The 26,540-nt window shown below is 34.6% G+C and overlaps 1 protein-coding gene and 1 long non-coding RNA gene across 3 annotated transcripts in view; one reads left to right on the top strand and one right to left on the bottom strand.

Annotated features, from left to right (window-relative positions):
- Window positions 1–24,627, top strand: part of LOC145297533 (uncharacterized) — a 146,192-nt gene extending 121,565 nt beyond the window's left edge. For both annotated transcript variants that reach the window (XM_080143479.1, XM_080143480.1), the window contains one exon: window positions 7,909–24,627. In XM_080143479.1, coding sequence (XP_079999605.1) covers window positions 7,917–9,995 — 2,079 coding nt within the window. In that variant the 5' untranslated portion in view covers window positions 7,909–7,916 and the 3' untranslated portion in view covers window positions 9,996–24,627. The remainder of the gene's footprint in view (window positions 1–7,908) is intronic.
- The window catches only part of LOC145297539 (uncharacterized), a 442,212-nt gene that overhangs the window by 83,649 nt on the left and 332,023 nt on the right, over window positions 1–26,540 (bottom strand). The window lies entirely within an intron of this gene.

Raw genomic sequence — 26,540 nt, 5'->3', positions numbered from 1 at the left:
TCGGTTTCGATCCTGGTAGTCTTTTTTCTCTCTGATAAGCTGTGAAACAGCGGAACAGTACTGGATGTGGATGACTATATATATATATATATATATATATATATATATATATATATATATATATATATATATATATATATATATATATGGAGAATAAAATACATATAAATACTTTGAAGCCAAAAAACTGAGAATAAAATACATATAAATACTTTGAAGCCAAAAACTACGAAATTTATTTTAAAATATATTTCGGAGTAAGACCCCTTTGTGAATCTTTTTTTAAAATCTGGGTAGATTTTTTTGTTATTTTTATATCCGTTAGAAGCGCTGAGTAAAATTTGAAAAATAAAATACGTATAAATCCGTTTGAAGCCAAAAACTGCAACGCGAAATTTTTTATAAAATAAATTTCGCGTTGCAACGCGAGATGTTTTATAATATATATATATATATATATATATATATATATATATATATATATAGAGGTACAGAATTTGCATACAGTTTTAAATATAATTGGCGGAAGTCTCTCAAGAGCTCTTTCAACTATCATCTCATCAGGAGAAAATCGATAGCGTAAAATAATAATACTATGTCGAAAGTAAAGATTTCTGATGGGGAACTATTGAATGTGCCAAAAATTACGGGGACATTAAAATAAAGTTTATTAACATTTAAAAAACGATTAAAATATTGGCACAACGAGGAAAAAAAAACGGGAGCGGGAGAAAAGATTCACAATTCCCCAAAGAGAAACAATGCGTTGGATGTTTCCTTCTGCCGGCACAAAGAAGGTTGACGCACCGCAATAGAGAGAGACTCCAAAATCTTTAAATGGTTTCTGGCTTCCGCTCTATGTAGCACCTCGAACCATTCTATTTTAGATCTATCGGCACAGCACGGGTTGTCAACCAAATGCTGGCCAATAGCAGAGTCCAAGGCTGCAAAAGGAGGGAGACTACCAGACCCCATCCTCCCTTATCTGTGGAACATGCTGGTTTATACGAGCCAAAAGATGCAAGGATGTTCGCACAACATAACCAGCATCGCACTGGCATTTGAATTGATATACAATACAGGTCTCGTAGTATATGCCAAACGCAAGGACACAGAATAAAAGCAGGCATAAATACTTCTGCGAAATCTTTTTGGAAAGTCTGTTACTCTTTTCCCCAATCCACGGTAATTTTAAATAAACCCGGCATTTCAAAAGTCCAAACTTTTTAGGGGATTTAAAATCCGCAACCTTTTTGAAAATACAGTCATGAATAAGGTCAACAGGATAACCATTATTGATGAATATTTCCCTGATCTTGTCGAGTTCGGCGTCCAATCTGTTAGGTGAACAAATCATCAGGGCTCTATGTACCAAAGTATTAATTAAGTCGACCTTACGTGATTTTGGTACAAAAGAAAACTAGTTCACATATAGGCCAGTAAATGTCGGCTTCCTATGAATTGTAGTGTGAAAGCCCCCCCCCCTTGAACGATCGACAAGCTGAAAGAGCTCTCGAGAGACTTCCGCCCATTATATTTAAATATATATATGTGTGTGTGTGTGTGTGTGTGTGTGTGTGTGTGTGTGTGCGTGTGTGTGCGTATATATATATGTATATAGATATATATGTGTGTGTATATATATTGTTATATATATGTGTATATATATGTATATATATGTATGTATATATATGTATATATATCTATGTACATGTATATATATACATATGTATATATATATGTATATATATATATGTATATATATGCATATGTATGTATATATACATATGTATGTATATATATGCATATATATATATATATGTATATATATGTATGTATATATATATATATATATATATATATATATATATATATATATAAGTGACATTTGAATGTGTCTATATACATAGGGTAACCCAACCCTCCTACAGGCATAGTTATAAATTATTTTCCAGAGTTGGAAGGAACCTAAAGTTATTTCCTTCTTCACTCGCATGTGGTCTGTAGCCTGTTTCTCCAGAATTTTTTCAAACAAATCCTGATGATGTCCCATGAAATAAGGACGAAACGTCTATTACTATTTATTAATTTTAGGTTTTCATTTTCATTCGCGTAACCTCAATCGTTTGTATTTTATTTTTCATTCGTGTGTGTGTGTGTGCGTGCGTGTGTGTGTGTGTGTGTGTGTGTGTGTGTGTGTGTGTGTGTGTGTGTGTGTGTGTGTGTGTGTGTGTGTGTGTGTGTGTGTGTGTGTGTGTGTGTGTGTGTGTGTTATGGTTTCAAATGATCTGAAATAACTTGCTTCCAAATATTTCTCATATGTTATATTTCCCTCTTTTGGAAATAGAGTACAATTATGAATATCTCCAGTAATAAATAATCCTTATAATTTACTTTAGGTCTGAAAACCAAAGAGGGGAAATATAACATATGAGAAAAATTTGGTAGTTTTATATCGGAAAGTCATCAATAATCAAAAAAAAATCCGATGAAAGAAGGAAGATGCGATTTGGACTGAAGTTAACACCTTACACAGCCTAACATCACAAGTGCATTTCAGAAGTTTTATTATCACACAAGCCGAAAAAGTCGATATATAAAATCAACAGTAGGTACTCTGATATGACATGAGAGCGTTCGAAATGAATGTTTCTGTTTAGAGCACAATTGTTACGTGATACTTGAATTTTTGCATTTTAAACTTTAATCCAAGCCATTATATATAAAATTAATTTTATAGGATTAACAGTAGGTTCTCTACAGTGCAATGTAGATTACAATGTATTGTTTAAGAACCCATAGCGAGAGACATGTGAGTGTCCTCCAGGTGCACTACGATGGGTCCCAACTAGAGCAGGCAATTAATTGTTTTGATTGAAAAATTGTCGATTTCTATTGATTTCGATGACAATAAAAATATGGGCGTGTGAAACATTCGTTTATCATCATTCTATCCCGGGCAACGTCGTGTCACCATGCTAGAGTATATATATATATATATATATATACTAGCATGGTGACATACTGGAAATTATACTCTCACATGTCGCATATCTCTGCCGGTAAATATAATTCTTGGTTCATGTTTTAATTTTTAGCTTTTCAACAAACATGTCTTCATAGCTCAAGCAAAGAATAAAATAAATCGTAAGCTACACGTTTGGTTTCGATTCTCGTTGGTGATGCACTGATGCACGAGTCATTTTTTTTTTTTAGTTTTTAAATCATTACGAAATATATTGGGTCCAATAATCATAAATACGAAATCTGCATTAATCAAAATATCATATTTAAGCGTATTTTACAACTGGGCAGTGCCGGGCGGCCTACTAGTCCAAGATAAATTATCGATCCTCATAACAAGAATTTAGAAGCATAAGAACAAACCTGTCAGCATTCCCCAGAAACGACCCCTCAGGTGATTAGCAATAAATCAACCTCTCTTTAAAGAGAGGAAGTCCTACCTAAGAAAGTGCACCTCCTAAAACAGAGTAGGGTCATACAAAAACTGGCCCTGCTCTGGCCAGGCAATTTTGACCCTGTCCAACTGAGTGCTGAGATCGATTCGTTGAGTATGAACAGGTCACGAAGTGCATGACTTGACCTCGCTTGAGGACGCAAAGCGCGTTGTGTCTACAATTCGTTCACTAAACGCAGTGCGTCAGTTTATTATCATACATTTGCTGAGAGGGGGGAGCTGAATTCTTAGCAGAGGCAATTCCGATGAGTGTGTGTCCAATCATTTTCTTTCCATCTCAGCTCTGGGTTTATCAGTATCAGGTTCAAACCTTGTGATAACCTGGGGCCTTTTAAGTTAAGATTACGAACCTCGACGTAAGAATTAAATTGCAATTAAATTAGATTGAATGATAAAAAAAAAACTAATTTTATAATGGTTACAGTTTTATTACGCGCGTCTGCGCATCGCTATATAAGGATCTGTCTGTCGGTTCGTCCATTTGTCGGTTTCTCGTCCTTTCAGTTTGAAACGCGAAGATTGGATAAACGCGTCTTATCAGCCAGTCTGTCACATTTACGTTCAAAATAGCGTTTTATTTATGTCTTCATAGTAAAATAAAATATGTCCGGGACGGTCTGAATGCTTCATTTACATTAACTACTACACCGTGATGTAGGGGAGCGCGTTATTCCTTTCCGTAGGTTACTCCATCTACCCTGCATCTTTATCTTATAATACTGAGTGTTACAAAGAAACATCAAGTACCATTTTTTTTTAGTTTTTTTGTATAACCTGACCCAAGATTGAACCCAGGTCTCCCGACCCATTAGTAAACACTGTAACTGCTCTACTTATATCTAAAACAGCATTTTTGTTGGTTTGTCACGCTTCAGTTTGAAATACCATATTCACCAGGCAGTCACGACGAAGGCTTTTAACATCTCGATCAATAGACGCGTAAATTGAATAAGCGTAATTCTTGTTTTTCAAAGGATATTTGCGGGAAGGATTAGATGATTCTAGCGAAAAGAGGTCAAATATCGGTCTAATTGCTTCGGAGATGCAAGAAAATGTGATTTTTAAAGGAAAATGATGTTTTCTTATCTTTTAGTGCCCGAAACCCCTCATTAAAATTAGGTTAGGGTTGTATATTATCACATTTTTTTTTATATCACAAACAAACGATTTCTTCGAATCCGCCATCTTGTTGTCGTCATACTTACTTATGTGAGTATTGTGCATGGTTTCAATTACGTGTGTTACGCCATATCAAGCCTTTTGGATTAGTTAATGCCCCAACGTATTGTTCCCATTTACTTGCCTTCCCATGAGGGCAGAGTTAGATACAAGGTCGGTTTTTAATGTGGGGAAAATCCAGCTCTCCAAAAACGGGCCACTCTGTATAGGAACAAAAATGAAAATTGTCTCTTCCACTGACCGAGGACAGATAAGGTGAAGTGTAGCATCAGAACAGACTCTACACTGTGATATTGGTCCAATTTACTGTTATGTCTCAATGTCCCTCAGTTCTGAGTTAAATAATTAAAAATATATATATATGCGGGATATTCTTCCATTTTAGCGTTACATCGATCGAAGCGTTGCAAAAATAACACTCAAGATGAGAACAACAGTCCGAATAATCCAAATAATACGGCTAATAATTCCTCGTCTCCAAAATTCAGAATCATAATACACGCCTTAAGTTAAAGAATTGGAAGCGTTTTAATTTTATGGAAGGTTTAGCAAGGCAGCATCAAAATTGTTGAATCATTGGTATAACTCAATCGAGGATTGAACCCCGGGTTCTCGGTCCATGAGTGAATACTTTAACCATGGTTCTAGGTTTAAAACAGCATTTTTCTGTCTGTCACCTTCGACTTAGCAATAGCGTATTCGCTGGTCTGTCACAAAGTTTTGTTTTTATGGGCGAAATTTGTTCACGTCTTAGGACTCGATATAAATGCTGTGTTTTTACCAATGCTTTAAATTTTGTTAAAATAAGAAGTAAGGAGAGGGAGGGGACGTTATTGGCCCTCCATCACAACCAAATTCTATTTGTCTCCACACGTCTGCATATTCTTGAATGTAAGGTGTAGTTAGATGCAATAATGTATTGTCTCTATATATGTATATTTATGAACAATAAAGTTTCAAATCAATTTAGAAATATCTTTAGTATGACGGTCCCTAGTGTGAATTGAGATGAATAGATTTTAACTCAAGATGATTCGTCATTATTACTATTTAACAAAACATAACATAATTTTAATTTTTTGTCTGTTTTAGTGTTTAACGGCCTCGTAAATCATCCTAGAATCATTTTAAGGCCAAACAGTTTTTTCTTTTTAAACATCATCATATATTGTTGCGTATGGAGTCAGACCGACGTCTATGGAAGCAGGTGTGTGCACACATGCTCATTCCAGATGGGCTTTTGATCTACATCCTTGTGTTCCCATAAAAATGATCGGAATTGTAATTATCACGAAAAAAAAGAAATGTTTACATCCCAGGTCGGGAGGTTATGGATTGTGTGACGAAAAATAAAAAAAGAAGAATATAATATCCTAATATGGATTGATGTCTGTACAAGACAGAACATAAACAATTGAAAAGGAGAGAGAAGACAAGCGTGATTGGCATTTCTCTGCGTCGCCAGCTACACACAAACTAACCCCTACAACTAAACGTCTAACGCTTTCTCACACACACGCACATGCACAACAAAACTCACGCACACACGCGCACACATGTACACACACATGTACACACATGCACCCACACACACGCAAGTTCTTGATGAGCCGTTCCACTTACGTAATTTCCATTACTAGCGATTACTATATTATCCAATTGACTACTGTACACTCTTAACCCTTATCCTCGATTGGTCTCTGGGCCTTAATAAGTGGTGATGCCTATGCAAAAAAAAAAGAAAAAACTGTAAATGTTATTTTTTTCAGGGATTGTATTTGTTTAGGATGGGTGCTGAAAAGAATTGAAAGTAAAAATGTTTAAAACAAAACGACCCGTTACAAAACTAACTAAAATTTTAAAAAAAGACCATTCTTTACTGTTTGGTACGGAGAATCGAAGAAATAAAACAATGCTAACCGTAAATATAAGGGATGATTTTTTAAGAGGGTTAGTTTTGTGGTGACAATGTCTGTATAGGTAAGTGTATTAATACGTAAAATTACGATTATGAGCGGTTAACATTTTTTGTAGTTGGTTTAATATTTATAAAACGATTGCTTCGTGGCGAGAGCGATACCATTTTGTGAAGGTCTGGCACGTTCGTTTTTTTAATAAGTTGTTTATTCCCGAATAATGGATCTGTCAGTTCTCAGCCAATGAGAAAAGCCGGAAATTTGAGGGAGAAGTTATTGTTTTTTAATTGGTAACTGGAAAGATAATGGTTGTATATGAGTATATGAATCAGTTACGAAGGGTGGCGGGAAAATAGTTATAAAGTGTGTATATAGTCCCCGTAATGAGTGGGGGTGGTAAGAGGACTGTAGATTTAGAGGGAAAAATAGGAACTGCCTCGTCCAAAGATCTTGCGATTGTGATGATGTTGCTCCTAGGATGTAATGTATGGTTTTATTAAAACGACCAAATGTGCATAAAATAGCGTTCTAAAGTTACATAAGATAGTGGCTAAAAATCTAGACATAATAAATTTGTATGTGGCATATGTTGTTGCAAACCTACGGTATTTTGGTCTAAAGAGTAATTTTTGTAATCATCTTATTACATAGTAGATAATTATTCTTTTATACCTACAGACACTAGTGTTTCATCCTTATGCAATGATGAGTTTAGGATGACAATTTCTGTCGGTCGTGAGGCTCGAACTCAGCTACGAAGCCACCTTTGATTTCATTTGCTAAGCCTCTACCTCCGGGTCACCAAACAATTGCAACGAGAATGAAGTGAATTAAGAACTAATAAACACTTAATTCAGACGCATACATTAGACAATCCATATTGTTCGAACGACAGAAAGTCGTAAACATTGCATAAACCCTAGTTGACTGCCTCTTAGTTTATACTTCTTAGGCAGTGCCCATCCTTGTGTATTCTTAAAGGAGGTTGATAATCATAATTAAATAATTATTATTTTTTATACCTAAAGACACTAGTGTTTCATGCTCACGCAATCATGAGTGAAGGATGACAATTCCTGCCGGTCGGGAGACTCGAAAAATGCATATATACACATATATATATGTTGTTTTTATTTATTTATTATTTCATTTATATTAATTTTATTTTAAAATTCGCTAACTATTATTTTATTTTAAAACTGGATAACTATTATTATTTTATTTATATTTACTTTACTTTAAAACTGGATAACAATTTTATAAAAAAAAATATAAATAATATTTATTTATGTGATCTTTCTTTCTTTCTTTCTTTCTTTCTTTCTTTCTTTGCAGTGTTATTAATGATTTCAACGAGTTTTACCAGTGAAGAGGCGTGTTGGAGACCGAAGCCAGTTTTCAAAGCATCTGACGTTAGTTGGAAGCCCAAGACAAACGAACAGCGGTCGCCGACATCCATCATCAGCATGTCCGTCTACAGCATATTCTATTCCATCTTCCGTACGAGACGGAAACGAGAAAAGGTATTCTTCGCTTTTCTCGTCTTTTCTGTCGTTGCTCTTTTTATACGAATCATTTCTGAGCGACCGGAAACGTCATCCTCGCGGAAGAACACACTGTATTTCGGCCAACACCCCGAAGATATCGACACATCCGGTCAAAGCTGTGTACATCCGGTCCTTAACCCCAACCACTCGTCTGTTCGGCAATTCTTCAGAAAAATACCCAAACTCCAGTGCAATCAGGAAGAGAACTGGGTGCATGTCAGAAACGGCACCTTCCGGTATACGCAGAGTATGCGCGCTAAATACGGTAATTTCTCTTGCAATTATGTGCCCATTTTAAGAGGGTCACATGACAATGCCATCATGGATGGAACCAATATAGAAAATGTGCTAGATGGAACTCCGCTTCAGACAGATTTCTTCAGAGTTACATGCGTCAACAAGGACGGTATACGCTATCATAATGTTCATAGCGGTATTGCCGCCAACACTGACCTTCATTACCGCGCTGAGAAAACCCCATTGCCAGTTAATGCACTCGGTCTCAGTGTCATCATGTTCGGTCTGGACTCTGTCTCTCACATGACCTGGAAGCGAATGTTACCAAAAGCTTACGACTATTTCGCTCAGCTAGGCGGTATGGTGCTGGAAGGCTATAATATTGTCGGTGACGGCACTCCTCAAGCGCTACTTCCGATTCTAACAGGTAAGACAGAATGGGAACTACCAGAGGCCCGCAGGAGTCATGCCAACGCCAAACCCGTCGATGAACATCCCTGGGTGTGGAAAGATTTTAAAAATGCAGGGTACGTAACTCAGTGGGGTGAAGATATGACAAACATCGGGACGTTTAATTATAGAATGCTGGGATTCCAGGACCAACCTGTTGATCACTATATGCGGCCTTTTTTCTTGGAGGCTGAAAAGGTTTACCGTTTCAATAAAGAGTATTGCCTCGGTTCGGAGACCCGGCATCAGAACTTTATTAACTGGTTGAAACAGCTGATGCTTATGTATGGTGAGAAGCGGAAGTTCTCGTTCATGTTCCATTCAGAGTGTAGCCATGGTGATAACAATCTTGTGCAGCATTTGGACGATGATTTGGTTGATTTTCTGAAGTTTATGGTCAACTCGGGTCACATGAACCATTCCATCTTGATCTTCATGTCCGATCACGGGGCGAGATTTCAAAACATCCGAGAGACTGTCCAGGGTAAACTAGAGGAACGCATGCCGCATTTCGGTTTCCTATTTCCCCGATGGTTCGCCGATAAATACCCGGAGGCCTACGTCAATTTTAAAACGAACACGCGTCGACTGACCACTCCTTTTGACATACACGAAACTTTTATGCATCTCCTGAACTTCACGGACTTCAGCTCTCCGGATCTCAAGTCGCGAGCCATCAGTCTCTTCAGGGAGGTTCCAAAGAACCGTTCATGCAGAGATGCCGACATTGAAGCCCACTGGTGTGCATGTCTTGCCTGGGAGAAAGTATCCACCAACGACGAGCGCATCAGAAACGCGGCCCTAGAAACGCTGAAAGTGATGAACGGATTGACCACTGATCATCGATCTGACTGTCGAATGCTGCAATTGGTCAACGTGACCGATGCATTGCGTCTGCATGCAAATCAGCAAGTTCTTAAGTTCAAAAGAAGTAGCGATGTTGACGGACGCTACGCCGACCTCTCTGACCAAATGGCCGAAAAGGAGTACCTCATTCAAGTGACCTTTCGTGTCACACCCGGTGATGGTCTGTTTGAGGCCACTGTTAAACATAATGTCGCTCTAGCCACTTACATTGTCAATGAAAAAGAAATTAGTCGTATAAATAAATATGGATTAGCACCAAGTTGCATTGCATCTCGTCATCCGGCACTGCGTCCATATTGTTACTGCGCTAAGCAAGCATAAATGGTATCCGCCTTTATGTAAAAGCATTCAAAACGATTTTAAATGAAGATGGCAGACTATGAAAAATAAATAGGAAAACGCTTAAAACCGCGTAATCAGATACAAAGGAAGGTTCGTTTACACTTTAAGGTGGTAAAGTAAGGGAGGTGACTTATCTCAACTTATTTTTATATATTTTTTCAACAATTTATTTTTAACACATATTTTTTCCAACAAGTACTTGTTACTTATAAAAACAAAGATTTTTTTAAATTCATTTTCAAATGAAAATAAAGAAAACTACTATATTGCTAGTTAAAGAACAATATTTTTTCTATTGAAACAAACAGAAATTTGGATTTTTTAAATTTAAATGAAGAATGACAGACAATCGAATCTTTGTTTGATAATTTATCCGGTGCTTGCCCAGAATTCCCTCTATATTAAAAAATGCAAATTCATAAAAAATCTGTATGGTACACATACCTGTACAGGAAAGCAAATATCTCACTCCAAAAATCACGTAAATTGTTCAAGTAGTTTTAGTTTAAATAAGAAAATTACATTTTATGGGTAACCGAGGAACGACTGTCTCGCGACACCATTTTGAAAACAATCTAAAAAAAAAAAAAAACAAGGGAAATAACTCAATATAATTCAGAGCAAAGAGACAGTCTTATAATGCCTATGAATTCCCATCAACTGTGTAAAATTATTTTATTTATAAAAAAATAAAACTATTCGATCAATTTATGACTTTCGGAATACAGATATTTCCTTTAATTTTGTTTTATAATATAGAGGGAATTCTGGATAAGAGCCATTTATTCAATACGCTTAATTTTTAAATACTAGATCTCAGTCCTCGCTGCTCCTCGTTTGAAATAATAATGTTAAAAAAAAAACTAACATTGAAAATTATTACTTCCTAACTTTCTTTATGAACGAAAAACTGGTTGATCAATAAATTAAAAAAAAATAAAATTGGTGAAACAAAATTTAAGTAAAGAATGTTTATAATAATTCAGGGTAAATATCCAGATACGCTACAACAGAACACCGACCACTTTGTTTTGTATAGGTAATTGAGGTCGCTGACAACGAATCACATAGTCAAACTTGTGGCAAATTTACCGTTTGCATGGTATTAACCCCTGAACCCACGAACTACTTTCCACCATTTTGCAGCTTCCGTTTATGCTACGCATGTGCGCGCGCTGTAGCATAAACGACGGCTTCACCAAGCAAACTACGCTACGCGCGTGCGCGCTGTAGCATAAACGACGGCTTCAACAAGCAAACTGCCTTCTCACATGGCGTACAATTCTTCCGCGGGAAATTTGAAATTAGATGAAAAAGAAATAAAGCAAGAAAAGAAAAGCACACCAAGTTAGGGGTGGGGGTGTAATTTAATTTTTTTTTTTTTTTTTTTTCCAGAACATAGAATTTTCTAATTTTCAAAAATGCATTATAGCACTTTTTGGGTGGAAAATTTTAAATTAGCTGAAAAAGAAATAAAACAAGAAAAGGAAAGCACTCCAAGTTGGGGAGAGGGGGGGGGGTAATTTAATTGTTTTTTTTTTGTTTTTTCCCCTGGAACATAAAATTTCCAAATTTTCACAAAGTAACACAGCGACATTTACCAATTAGAATACCATTTGATATTTTTCGAAGATTTTACTGTTTACATTGGGGGCGCGAGCAGGGAGGGGACGGGTGTGGTATTGGGGCACGCACGTGCCAACACCCCCACCTGCTCGCGCCCCCAATGTAAACAGTAAAATCTTCGAAAAATGTTAAATGGTGTTCTAATTGGTAAATGCCGCTGCGTTACTTACGGAAAAACGGTTAACTAAACTGCAGAAGCACCTATTAAGCCACATAAGTTCTATAATTGAGTCACCCTCCCGCAAAAAAAAAAGAACGAAAAACATAAAAATGTTTGGTGCTTATGTTTTTGTAAACCGCATTAAAAACTACGTGAGACAAAAAAAAAAAAAAGGTCCCCCAATTTGTTGTACTTTTCTTTAATTGTAAGTCATTACAAAAATGTCAGTCCGTAATTTTTTTTATTGATACGCCATGTCAGAAGGCAGTTTGCTAGGTGAAGCAAGCGGTCGTTTATGCTGCAGCGCACGCGCGTAGCGTAAACGGAAGCTGCAAAATGGTGGAAAGTAGTTCGTGGATTCAGGGATTAATACCATGAAAACGGTCCCCAAGTTTGACTATCAGATTCGTTGTCAGCGACCTATATAAAAACAAATTAGAGTGGTCGGTGTTCTGTTGTAGCGTATCTGGATATTTACCTAATTCAGAAAAATCTTTCTTAAAATCTATTCTCGAGAAAAATAATGTAAAGTAAGTTATCTTCGTTACTTTGCCACCCTAAAGTAAAAAAAAAGGGTCCAATAGGATGTGACAGACTTTCAGTAGAGTAAAATATTTTAACAACGTCAACATTCGCGAATGAAATAAGTGATGCTGTTAGCTTGATCTCATCAGAAACTATTTAATATAATAAAAGAAAAATGGATTCGTGTAATAAAAACGCAAGAACACAATTCCGATGACTTAGTAATTTATTCAGCTTATCAAAAAAAGATCACTCCTCATAGTCCTCTAAAGACTAGAGAGTTTGTATTCAAGGGAGATAATCTCCACAAAGGAGATAACTGATAACATTGTTTCTTATTACAGTTTAGATAACAATTATACTACGGATATTACGGAGAGAAGGTGATACACTATCAATATCAATAATCTTTTTTATGAAGCAGACGATTAGCGAATGGAAAAATTTGAGTGGTTGTGCAATGTGCATTAAGTTTATTTACGTGTTATACTGTGTACAAAGTATTATGGACAGAGCAGAAGAAAAACATCACAATATTTATTTAACAAAAGGAAGATATTGGTTTTACGATATTTTTTATCGATGCCTGGAAATGTAACTATTAAGATAGTGCTTCTAAAATTGAAATGCTTTTTAGGGGTGGGGAATAGCATGGGTGTTAAGACGTGGAATAAAGAGAAAGGTAGAACAAATGGTAGAGGCTAAAATGGGGATTGATGGAGGAGAAGTGGGCAGAGGGTTTGCACAGAATGGAAGCAGAGATAAGGTTGAGGTGTGTAGGAGAGGAGAAAGTGGGGAAAAAGAGGGAGTGTAGTATCGAGAGAAGCAATGAAAAAGTGGAACAAGGATAGATATGAGTAGAGAAGGAGATTTGGAAAGAGAAAAGAGAGAGTAATATGAAAAGAAAGTGAGAGGTATCCGTATAGAAAGAAAAGAGACAAACAGAGAGACAAGAAAAAAGTGGCAGATAGAGAGATAGACAAGGAACGGTGGAAAGAGTGCCGGAAGTGTCCACTGCCACGACCATTATTCAGATATGCGAATCTCCAACTTATACGTCACACATACATACATACATACATACATACATACATACATACATACATACATACATACATACATACATATGATGAGAATAATGGAAATAATATTCCAAGGTAAACAAGTGAAAAGGGGACAAACCAAATTATATGCCCAGCAACGTTTCTTACACACACACACACATATACATATATATATATATATATATATATATATATATATATATATATATATATATATATATGTATATATATATATATATATAGTTTGATAGATATATATATAGTTTGATATATATATATAGTTTGACATATATATATAGTTTGATATAGTTTAATTAAATCATTATGCATGTTATATATAGAGACAATTAATAAAAGCTTATTAATAGTGCAGAAATATGCAGGCGTTTGGACAATGTTTATACATTATTAATTCACATGCCCCTCATAGCAGCAGATGAATAGCGTAATGGTTAGAAGCGGTCAAGTTTCAAACCTGGCTTAAGGTAATTGCTTCTCTAATCGCACTGATGAGCTGTGATACAGCGAAACAGTACCGTATGTAGATGACTAAAACCCGTGTAACCTATGTTTGTATGAGAAATTAGTTATCTTACATTTTAAAGAACAAAATTTATTAACTTCAGGAGTAAAATAGCAAACGTATCTATACACAAAATAAATTTTATCTAAGGATAACATCAAGAACAAAAAATAATAGCAACAACAATAACAAAAAAATAATAGCAACAACAATGACAAAAAATAATAGCAATAATAATAACAACAAATAATAACAGCAACAATAACAAAAATTCGTATAAATAAATATGGATTAGCACCAAGTTGCATTGCATCTCGTCATCCGGCACTGCGTCCATATTGTTACTGCGCTAAGCAAGCATAAATGGTATCCGCCTTTATGTAAAAGCATTCAAAACGATTTTAAATGAAGATGGCAGACTATGAAAAATAAATAGGAAAACGCTTAAAACCGCGTAATCAGATACAAAGGAAGGTTCGTTTACACTTTAAGGTGGTAAAGTAAGGGAGGTGACTTATCTCAACTTATTTTTATATATTTTTTCAACAATTTATTTTTAACACATATTTTTTCCAACAAGTACTTGTTACTTATAAAAACAAAGATTTTTTTAAATTCATTTTCAAATGAAAATAAAGAAAACTACTATATTGCTAGTTAAAGAACAATATTTTTTCTATTGAAACAAACAGAAATTTGGATTTTTTAAATTTAAATGAAGAATGACAGACAATCGAATCTTTGTTTGATAATTTATCCGGTGCTTGCCCAGAATTCCCTCTATATTAAAAAATGCAAATTCATAAAAAATCTGTATGGTACACATACCTGTACAGGAAAGCAAATATCTCACTCCAAAAATCACGTAAATTGTTCAAGTAGTTTTAGTTTAAATAAGAAAATTACATTTTATGGGTAACCGAGGAACGACTGTCTCGCGACACCATTTTGAAAACAATCTAAAAAAAAAAAAACAAGGGAAATAACTCAATATAATTCAGAGCAAAGAGACAGTCTTATAATGCCTATGAATTCCCATCAACTGTGTAAAATTATTTTATTTATAAAAAAATAAAACTATTCGATCAATTTATGACTTTCGGAATACAGATATTTCCTTTAATTTTGTTTTATAATATAGAGGGAATTCTGGATAAGAGCCATTTATTCAATACGCTTAATTTTTAAATACTAGATCTCAGTCCTCGCTGCTCCTCGTTTGAAATAATAATGTTAAAAAAAAAACTAACATTGAAAATTATTACTTCCTAACTTTCTTTATGAACGAAAAACTGGTTGATCAATAAATTAAAAAAAAATAAAATTGGTGAAACAAAATTTAAGTAAAGAATGTTTATAATAATTCAGGGTAAATATCCAGATACGCTACAACAGAACACCGACCACTTTGTTTTGTATAGGTAATTGAGGTCGCTGACAACGAATCACATAGTCAAACTTGTGGCAAATTTACCGTTTGCATGGTATTAACCCCTGAACCCACGAACTACTTTCCACCATTTTGCAGCTTCCGTTTATGCTACGCATGTGCGCGCGCTGTAGCATAAACGACGGCTTCACCAAGCAAACTACGCTACGCGCGTGCGCGCTGTAGCATAAACGACGGCTTCAACAAGCAAACTGCCTTCTCACATGGCGTACAATTCTTCCGCGGGAAATTTGAAATTAGATGAAAAAGAAATAAAGCAAGAAAAGAAAAGCACACCAAGTTAGGGGTGGGGGTGTAATTTAATTTAATTTTTTTTTTTTTTTTTCCAGAACATAGAATTTTCTAATTTTCAAAAATGCATTATAGCACTTTTTGGGTGGAAAATTTTAAATTAGCTGAAAAAGAAATAAAACAAGAAAAGGAAAGCACTCCAAGTTGGGGAGAGGGGGGGGGGTAATTTAATTGTTTTTTTTTTTTTTCCCCCTGGAACATAAAATTTCCAAATTTTCACAAAGTAACACAGCGACATTTACCAATTAGAATACCATTTGATATTTTTCGAAGATTTTACTGTTTACATTGGGGGCGCGAGCAGGGAGGGGACGGGTGTGGTATTGGGGCACGCACGTGCCAACACCCCCACCTGCTCGCGCCCCCAATGTAAACAGTAAAATCTTCGAAAAATGTTAAATGGTGTTCTAATTGGTAAATGCCGCTGCGTTACTTACGGAAAAACGGTTAACTAAACTGCAGAAGCACCTATTAAGCCACATAAGTTCTATAATTGAGTCACCCTCCCGCAAAAAAAAAAGAACGAAAAACATAAAAATGTTTGGTGCTTATGTTTTTGTAAACCGCATTAAAAACTACGTGAGACAAAAAAAAAAAAAGGTCCCCCAATTTGTTGTACTTTTCTTTAATTGTAAGTCATTACAAAAATGTCAGTCCGTAATTTTTTTATTGATACGCCATGTCAGAAGGCAGTTTGCTAGGTGAAGCAAGCGGTCGTTTATGCTGCAGCGCACGCGCGTAGCGTAAACGGAAGCTGCAAAATGGTGGAAAGTAGTTCGTGGATTCAGGGATTAATACCATGAAAACGGTCCCCAAGTTTGACTATCAGATTCGTTGTCAGCGACCTATATAAAAACAAATTAGAGTGGTCGGTGTTCTGTTGTAGCGTATCTGGATATTTACCTAATTCAGAAAAATCTTTCTTAAAATCTATTCTCGAGAAAAATAATGTAAAGTAAGTTATCTTCGTTACTTTGCCACCCTAAAGTAAAAAAAAGGGTCCAATAGGATGTGACAGACTTTCAGTAGAGTAAAATATTTTAACAACGTCAACATTCGCGAATGAAATAAGTGATGCTGTTAGCTTGATCTCATCAGAAACTATTTAATATAATAAAAGAAAAATGGATTCGTGTAATAAAAACGCAAGAACACAATTCCGATGACTTAGTAATTTATTCAGCTTATCAAAAAAAGATCACTCCTCATAGTCCTCTAAAGACTAGAGAGTTTGTATTCAAGGGAGATAATCTCCACAAAGGAGATAACTGATAACATTGTTTCTTATTACAGTTTAGATAACAATTATACTACGGATATTACGGAGAGAAGGTGATACACTATCAATATCAATAATCTTTTTTATGAAGCAGACGATTAGCGAATGGAAAAATTTGAGTGGTTGTGCAATGTGCATTAAGTTTATTTACGTGTTATACTGTGTACAAAGTATTATGGACAGAGCAGAAGAAAAACATCACAATATTTATTTAACAAAAGGAAGATATTGGTTTTACGATATTTTTATCGATGCCTGGAAATGTAACTATTAAGATAGTGCTTCTAAAATTGAAATGCTTTTTAGGGGTGGGGAATAGCATGGGTGTTAAGAAGTGGAACAAAGAGAAAGGTAGAACAAATGGTAGAGGCTAAAATGGGGATTGATGGAGGAGAAGTGGGCAGAGGGTTTGCACAAAATGGAAGCAGAGATAAGGTTGAGGTGTGTAGGAGAGGAGAAAGTGGGGAAAAAGAGGGAGTGTAGTATCGAGAGAAGCAATGAAAAAGTGGAACAAGGATAGATATGAGTAGAGAAGGAGATTTGGAAAGAGAAAAGAGAGAGTAATATGAAAAGAAAGTGAGAGGTATCCGTATAGAAAGAAAAGAGACAAACAGAGAGACAAGAAAAAAGTGGCAGATAGAGAGATAGACAAGGAAAGGTGGAAAGAGTGCCGGAAGTGTCCACTGCCACGACCATTATTCAGATATGCGAATCTCCAACTTATACGTCACACATACATACATACATACATATGATGAGAATAATGGAAATAATATTCCAAGGTAAACAAGTGAAAAAGGGACAAACCAAATTATATGCCCAGCAACGTTTCTTACACACACACACACACACACACACACACACACACACACACACACACACACACACATATATATATATATATATATATATATATATATATATATATATATATATATATATAGTGTTATAATGGAATAAATCCAGAGGAAATCCGGGTATGAGAGCTCAATGTGGTAAACAGAGCAATAAGATAAAAATATAACACGGAAATTACATGAAATGAAATGAAATAAATTATTGCATCGACAATTATGTAATTTCCGTGTTATATTTATATATATATATATATATATATATATATATATATATATATATATATGTATGTATGTATATATATATATAGTTTGATAGATATATATATAGTTTGATATATATATATAGTTGACATATATATATAGTTTGATATAGTTTAATTAAATCATTATGCATGTTATATATAGAGACAATTAATAAAAGCTTATTAATAGTGCAGAAATATGCAGGCGTTTGGACAATGTTTATACATTATTAATTCACATGCCCCTCATAGCAGCAGATGAATAGCGTAATGGTTAGAAGCGGTCAAGTTTCAAACCTGGCTTAAGGTAATTGCTTCTCTAATCGCACTGATGAGCTGTGATACAGCGAAACAGTACCGTATGTAGATGACTAAAACCCGTGTAACCTATGTTTGTATGAGAAATTAGTTATCTTACATTTTAAAGAACAAAATTTATTAACTTCAGGAGTAAAATAGCAAACGTATATATACACAAAATAAATTTTATCTAAGGATAACATCAAGAACAAAAAATAATAGCAACAACAATAACAAAAAAATAATAGCAACAACAATAACAAAAAAATAATAGCAACAACAATAACAAAAAATAATAGCAATAATAATAACAACAAATAATAACAGCAACAATAACAAAAATTATAATTAAAATAATAATTAATAAATAAATAAACTAGTATGAAATAAAATGTAAGAGAAAAACGTCCAAATTAAAATAAGTAACTTCCCAACACAAAAAAAGAGAAATCTATCCCACAAAATAACGAACAAGGAAAGAGGCCAGTCAAAGGTCAAGAAAACCTCTGCCTGATAAACACGCAACTGGTGATTGTAATAAGTGGGTGTATGAATAACAAAGAATCTGATTAGTTGAAAAGCAAACCCGATACCACGGGAATATAAAAACACGAAGTAACACCGATTCCATGCAATAGCCGGACGAATCTTCACGACGATGAAACGCGAAAAATTATCTGTAGTTTAATTGCCATGTATATTTGCAAAAATTACTAAATAGTTCTACTTACGCATTGAGCACTGTCGAAGTAAATACTGGAAACAGATGCGTAAAATTTTATGTAAATATGTAAAATAATATAGATAGAGAAAAAGTAACATATATATATATATATATATATATATATATACTACACATATTCGTTGTTTCATTTATTTATAAATATAATAGTTATCATCGAACACACGTTTCGCCATCACTAAGGTTCATCAGCGCGGCTAACTATGACAGGATTTGAACCTACGACCACGAAGCCTGTAGCTGAGTGCGTTTCCTTCTCTACATACGCATTATCGCCACATTTTTAGGGACTTGTACAAACATATATATATATATGTCTCTCTCTGTATATGTATATGTATATATATACACAGAGAGAGACATCTATACATACACATATTTGTTGTTTTATTTATAGATAAAATAACTATTCGTGAAGACTACTTTGCCGATTAGGTCATGATTCGAACCCACGACCACCAAGTTTGCAGTCGGGTGCGTTAACTATAACGCTAAGCAGATCTAATTTATCGCTCATCAATTTATGTCGTAATATTTTTGTTGTTATTTTTAGCCATAGTTTTATTGGTGTTTTAATTATCTCCCCTTGGAATAATTGAAAAGTTTCCTTTCATTATGTACGTCGGTAATTTCAAGATATTTCAGAAAAAAATAGTTTGTCTCGATTAAATAGTTTCAATAAACTGGGAGTTTTATTTATTCCAAGACCAATTCATAGTTTAACCTCAGTCGGAAATCGAATTTGTTAGAATGTAAACAATTTTCTCTGTTCCAAAGTAAAACCCAAATGTTGCGTCGGTTCTTCAAAAATTAGAAATAGTCACCCGAATTTGTGTCTTCATCTTCAAATGTATCAAACGATAATCCCACCATTTGGAGTACCAATTAACTGTACCAAATAACCTTTTGATTTTAATTCTTATTCTTCAACCATAGCAAATTATCGCTCGATTTTGAGATTTATCTGTACATAATCGATACCTCCTTGATTTTGGGTCGATTTTAAGAGTAGAAAATAAATCCTTCACTGCGAGTCACTTTTTTTTTTTTTTAGCCATAGCAAATAACCCCTTGATATTGTTGTTATGAAATCATGTTATCTTCTTATAGATGTTTTATATTAAAAAAAAAATCTGTTTTCTTAAATCACTGTATTAATTACAAATGGGATGTTGGGCCAGTAATGGGTGGACTAGGTCTTCAAACTGGTCGGGTCCCCCTTTCATCCTCCAAGGCAATCCATTATTCATTAATACGAACGTGATTCAATAAATTACATTTCACATTTCATCCAAGAAAATAAAAAATGAAAACGTTTGCTTTATCTTTCAATCAAATCATTGGATTATTCGGACTACTATTCTCACCGTGTTCGTTATATTCATAATGTTTCGGCCAATTTAACCCCCGACCTTCTTCGGGTGTATCGTTTTGAATGTCAAACTGTGGAACCCAGATAGAATTTCAAACTGAACGCTTATTTTGATTCACTGGTGTAGATTGTTCTCGTTTCGTCAACTTTCACCGGGTAAAAGTATTAAGTAATTTTTTTTTTAATCATTATTACTTAATATCGCTTGTAGTAAAACCTGAACCGTCTACTCCCAGAAAACTGCAAGTTAGAACCGATTGTTACTCAATACTGTTGTTCGTTGCGATATGATTTGAAATAAAGATTTGAGAAGATTGTGCGTGGTCAGATCACGTTGGGGTCACCAATCTTTGGCGTGGTCCCTGGTTTTGGTAGGGCCATTTTGGACGACGATAACATCTTTGGGTTTGACCAAGAACCACACCAGCTGTTAATATAAATTGTTTATAAAAGTTATGTTTTAACGAAGGAAAAAATTGAAGAATAAACAATTAACAAAGCATTGGGAAAGTAGAAGAGACACAAATTAGAAAGTGCTAACTAAAAACATGAACAGAAAGTTTTATTAATGAAATATTGAGAAAAACGAAATGTTATAGCAAAACATGTTTATATCTACAATTTTATAAACATATAAAAAAATATTTTCAGAAAATGTTCATTTATGCAAATTCGTGTCTAGTAAAGATAGTTGAGTAAATAGTTAAAAGTCAAAATGTTCTTAATGTGAATAACATGCCTACGTAAGTAATATGCGTATGTAAGCATTTGGCAGCGTAGAATTATGTATATGTGTGCGTTGGTTTACCTTGTTCTTGTTAGTGCGTGTGAGTGAGTAGTAATTCTTTTCTGTTCTCCTGACTCTTGCTAGTGCGTAGGAATGTGTGCATGAGATGAAAAATGCTGATATGTGAGTTATTGAATCCTTGCCGCCTCTCTCAGCCAAATACACAGAGGGTTGATTATACGTTCTTGGGTTCAATCCCTCCCTTTGCTTTTGGTTGTTCGTTTTATAGTGTTATATATTTGCTGCGGTCAGTCGTTCAATGTGCTTTTCAGTCTATATTAATTTCTAAATAGACTTTTGTTACTGGTCTATGTTATATACACACTGACAGCTAATAAAACACAACACAGCTTATCAGTAAAAATTATTTTGTTTATCCCACACTGACAAAAATTTTCGATTTAGTTATAACAGGTGTTGGTATCAGTGAAGGCGCGTGGCAGGGGCATGTTACGGGTGTTTCACAGTGAAAAAAATGTGTCAGCTTGTCCTCGTTCTGTGACCGACTGTTTCTCGCTTTCTGTTTTGATTTATATACACATTCTTTCACGATTGGAACGTTTAATATTTGCCATTAACTATTGTCTCGACCTTTTGACCGATATTTCTGGTCAAATTCTGCATTCCAACAGACAACGGTGGAAAGTAACGCATTCCTTGCATGAAATCGATCTGCATGTATACAACCTATTGAATACCTCTCTTTTTGAGGTAACCTTCCAAACATCCAACGATAGGAGTTTCTAAGTTCACGTCAATTTGTCAATTTGATATACTTCTAGGATTTGAAATGATTTTCATTAATTGAAAATGCTTTGAGTTAGCACAACCATGTTAAAACTTACTTGCTTTTGAGAGTGATAAGAATCGCGAATCCAAATGGAGCAGAGAAGAAAAAATAGTAAGCTATTAGAGCATGTGCTTTTTAATGGTCGTCGGAATCGCTTCGCACAGATTTACAAGATCGAAAAGATGTGTCTGTAGATGGTCGGAGGTTACATAGGCCTAATGTTTTTCAACATAACAATCAAAATGAAAATAAAATAAAATACGTATTATATACGTTTGAAGCCAAAACAACGCATTATTACAAAATATACAGACATTTATTTTGTTTGAAATTTATATTGAAATTTATATTATGAATTTCAATATAAATTTCTAACAAAATAAATGTCTGTTTATTTTGTAATAATGCGTTGTTTTGGCTTCAAACGTATATAATATGTATTTTATTTTATTCAAACTCAACCAGCGCTTCTAAGGAACAAAAATCTTAACGTAAAATGAAAATAGTAGTTTGAATAATCCAAATAATCGAAATTATTAATCCTCATCTAAAAAAATTCCGAAACATAAAATCTCCATTTTTTTCCATTTATAAAAAAGTATAGTTTGTCTTCATTCATATAAAAATATCTCGACTGAGGTTTAAGCCATTACTTCGTGGTGATCTTCACTTTATTGTCGCTTGGAAATTTTTTTTTCCCATCTTGAAATTATTGGGGAAGCGGACAATCAAGTAGAAACCAGGAAAAGAATGCAGATCTGGACCGTGAGGCGCATATGCTGTTGTTCTTAGTCATGTACACTTTCAGATGTGTAAGGCTTTGCATTGGCCTACTAGTGATAACGTGTGAACGATGTGGGTTTCTTTGTACATTCTTCAAGTTAGTAAATTTGTAAGCATTTATTATTATTATTATTATTATTATTATTATTATTATTATTATTATTATTATTATTATTAAAACACTAGCAAGTCTACCCGGCGTTGCCCGAGGTAAAAATAATCCATTTCTATTAAAACTTCTACATTTCTACCTCTCTCTATCCGTCGCTACATATTTCTCTCCTTAATCCTTCTTTCTCCCCTACTTAGCCCATTTCCCTTTAGACGGACACACACACACACACACACACACACACACACACGCAGATAAATATCCATTACAAAATAGATCCCTCAAGTAAACAGTCGGCATTTTTATTCTAAATTAGTCCATATTAACAATGAAAAACAGACCCCCACCCCCTGACGAAACTTGGCATAGTCGACCCCTAGAGAATAAAATATTTTCTCTGAAGTTTAAATATTATTCATCCAGGGCAACGCCCATCAAGTATATTCCGACTTTATGGGTGTTTATTTTGTATTTTTCCTTTTATCTAGACATACAAACACCCATACACACAGACAACTGCCCTTTCTTCGGATGATAGACTTACTAAACAAAATTTGATTTTACTATATATTTTTAACATCGATCTATAAACATTAACATAAATCTATCAGTTTGAACACAGTCATACATAATCAAACTTTCATACGATGCAAACCTAATATCTACATATACATATGTCCTTTACATAAGCAAAAACTTACTTTTGATTTACACTTTCCATATAAACATAAGCACGTAAACTTCTGACACACTTATATCTACAAAAAAAATAATTAATTAAAAATAATAATAAATAAATAAAAAATATCCTCCAAATTAAAACTGACTCAGCAATAATAGATAGCTAAAAAACGGTTGATTTGCTGAAAAACGGAGCAAACAAACAAACCTTTATATCGTAGATGTTTTTTTCTGGAAATAGCTCACGTTTTGCTGTAAGCTCCGCATTGTTTTCACTTCGCAACCACAAAAAAAAAAAAAAAATGATAGTCAACAATCGTGGTTTAATTTTGGGTTCACTCAGTTTAATTAGTCGCCATTTTGAATAATCTCAAAGCAAACGATTTTCCGTTATAAACCGATTACAAACAATGCGTAGTTCCATTGTTTAATAGTTTAACTAGATGTGGATTTTTCACAATAAAAAATTATTCACCTTATTTTTTTTAACGGTTACGTATCATTTCGTGGTATAGTTTAAAGATTGCGTTGAAGAAACAAGAAAGCCGCCTGATTTCGAGATTTGTGTAAAAACGAAAACTGAGTGAAACGGCAACGAAATAAAACACTGAATTATTAACGAGTAATTGAACAAATTAAAGTGTATCAAAATTAATCACTGTAAATATTATCCCAAGATTTTACCTCTCTTAAACTTGTAAAAAAAAATTTTAATCTTTATTTTCGAAATAAAATAGGTTTGTAAATAATTACACAAGACTTTCATTCGTTTTATTACTCATTGCTAACAATTCGGTTCTTATTTCGTTTCAGTTTCACTAGTTTTTAATATTCACGCACATAAAACTAGAAGTCGGGCGGCCATCTTGTTTCTTCGACGTGATCTTTAAACTTTACCTATTTTTTAATATTTTTGTTTTTTGCTCGTTTCATATAAAGCAGCTTTTTCCTCCATCTCCAAAGAGTATAAAAGAATCTTTCGTGAATGATCTTTTAATTCCAGAATCGTTTTTATTTTACGAACTTTCCTAACCAACCAGTGATTAATCATATCCTCTCGCATAACCAGGCATCTCCTTATGCTGTAAGTAAATCACGAAAAATAAAAAAAAAAACAGACTGTTTTACAAGTATGAAATGTCTATTTTGATAAAAATCCAGACATATGTGTATGTGTGTGTGTGTGTGTGTGTGTGTGTGTGTGTGTGCGCGCGCGCACTCGCGTGTATATGTGGGTGAACATTGTAAGGAATCTACGCAGAAGATCAACATTTCAGCATTTCCATATTTTCATCAGAATTCCAAAATGGGATTATATATATATACATATATATATATATATATATATATATATATATATATATATATATATATATATATATATATATATGTATGTATGTATATATATACATACATATATATATATATATATATATATATAATCATGCAGCAATCAAATTCTCATGAAAACAAAGTGTGTGTGTGTGTGTGTGTGTGTGTGTGTGTGTGTGTGTGTGTGTGTGTGTGTGTGTGTGTGTGTGTGTGTGTGTGTGTGTGTGTGTGTGTGTGTGTGTGTGTGTGTGTGTGTGTGTGTGTGTGTGTGTGTGTGTGTGTGTGTGTGTGTGTGTGTGTGTGTGTGTGTGTGTGTGTGTGTGTGTGTGTGTGTGTGTGTGTGTGTGTGTGTGTGTGTGTGTGTGTGTGTGTGTGTGTGTGTGTGTGTGTGTGTGTGTGTGTGTGTGTGTGTGTGTGTGTGTGTGTGTGTGTGTGTGTGTGTGTGTGTGTGTGTGTGTGTGTGTGTGTGTGTGTGTGTGTGTGTGTGTGTGTGTGTGTGTGTGTGTGTGTGTGTGTGTGTGTGTGTGTGTGTGTGTGTGTGTGTGTGTGTGTGTGTGTGTGTGTGTGTGTGTGTGTGTGTGTGTGTGTGTGTGTGTGTGTGTGTGTGTGTGTGTGTGTGTGTGTGTGTGTGTGTGTGTGTGTGTGTGTGTGTGTGTGTGTGTGTGTGTGTGTGTGTGTGTGTGTGTGTGTGTGTGTGTGTGTGTGTGTGTGTGTGTGTGTGTGTGTGTGTGTGTGTGTGTGTGTGTGTGTGTGTGTGTGTGTGTGTGTGTGTGTGTGTGTGTGTGTGTGTGTGTGTGTGTGTGTGTGTGTGTGTGTGTGTGTGTGTGTGTGTGTGTGTGTGTGTGTGTGTGTGTGTGTGTGTGTGTGTGTGTGTGTGTGTGTGTGTGTGTGTGTGTGTTATGCACGTGGTATTTTCCACGGGACAGTTATGGACTTAACAGCTGTCCTGTTTTCAAATCTCCATTTTAAACGGTATCAGCGTTTATAATTTTTCTCTCGTTAACTTTTTACGAGAAAGAACATTCATTTATTCCGCTAAATATCGTGGCACATTGTTGCCATAAGCCAACAACGTTGCTCCCTCCATTATCTATGACTTTAGTGAAAGTTCCAGCAAACGTAAGGATGCTTCCTTTTCTGATTTCTTTCTTTTTTTTTTTTTTCTTTTTTTTTTTTCACAATCGAGTTTCTTAAAATTTGAAAAAGACGAGGGTTTGTATTCCAATTCACAGTGGTACGAAAAAGTTGTCAAAAAAACAAATATATAACATAATTTTTATCAAAGGCAAGATAAGTTACTTTTCTACCAAACTGGATAAGTTTTTTTGTGTTTTTATTTAATGTAAAATGTTTATTCGGTTCGAAAAATAAGTAATATTGGGCGCTACTGAAGAACAAGAGAAAATGGCTGCGATATCTTTAAAGCCTCCATCAAGACTGCAAAATAAGAAATAAAACAAAATTCAATAAATGTTGCATTGTTGCGGTGACATTTATGTGGCGGGTTTCTACAACCATTTTGTTTTATTTCTTTTTTTTTTTTTTAGACGTGATTATTGAGATTCAAAGATGTAAAGAGACATCGCGGCCATTTTTTTCCTGTTCTTC

This window comes from Euprymna scolopes, chromosome 18 (assembly GCF_053919585.1).
Source record: "Euprymna scolopes isolate OS-2025 chromosome 18, ASM5391958v1, whole genome shotgun sequence".
In the NCBI taxonomy this organism is placed as follows: Eukaryota; Metazoa; Mollusca; class Cephalopoda; order Sepiida; family Sepiolidae; genus Euprymna; species Euprymna scolopes.
The sequence above is the reverse complement of the archived record's forward strand: the minus strand, read 5'-3'. Positions and strand labels throughout refer to the sequence as shown.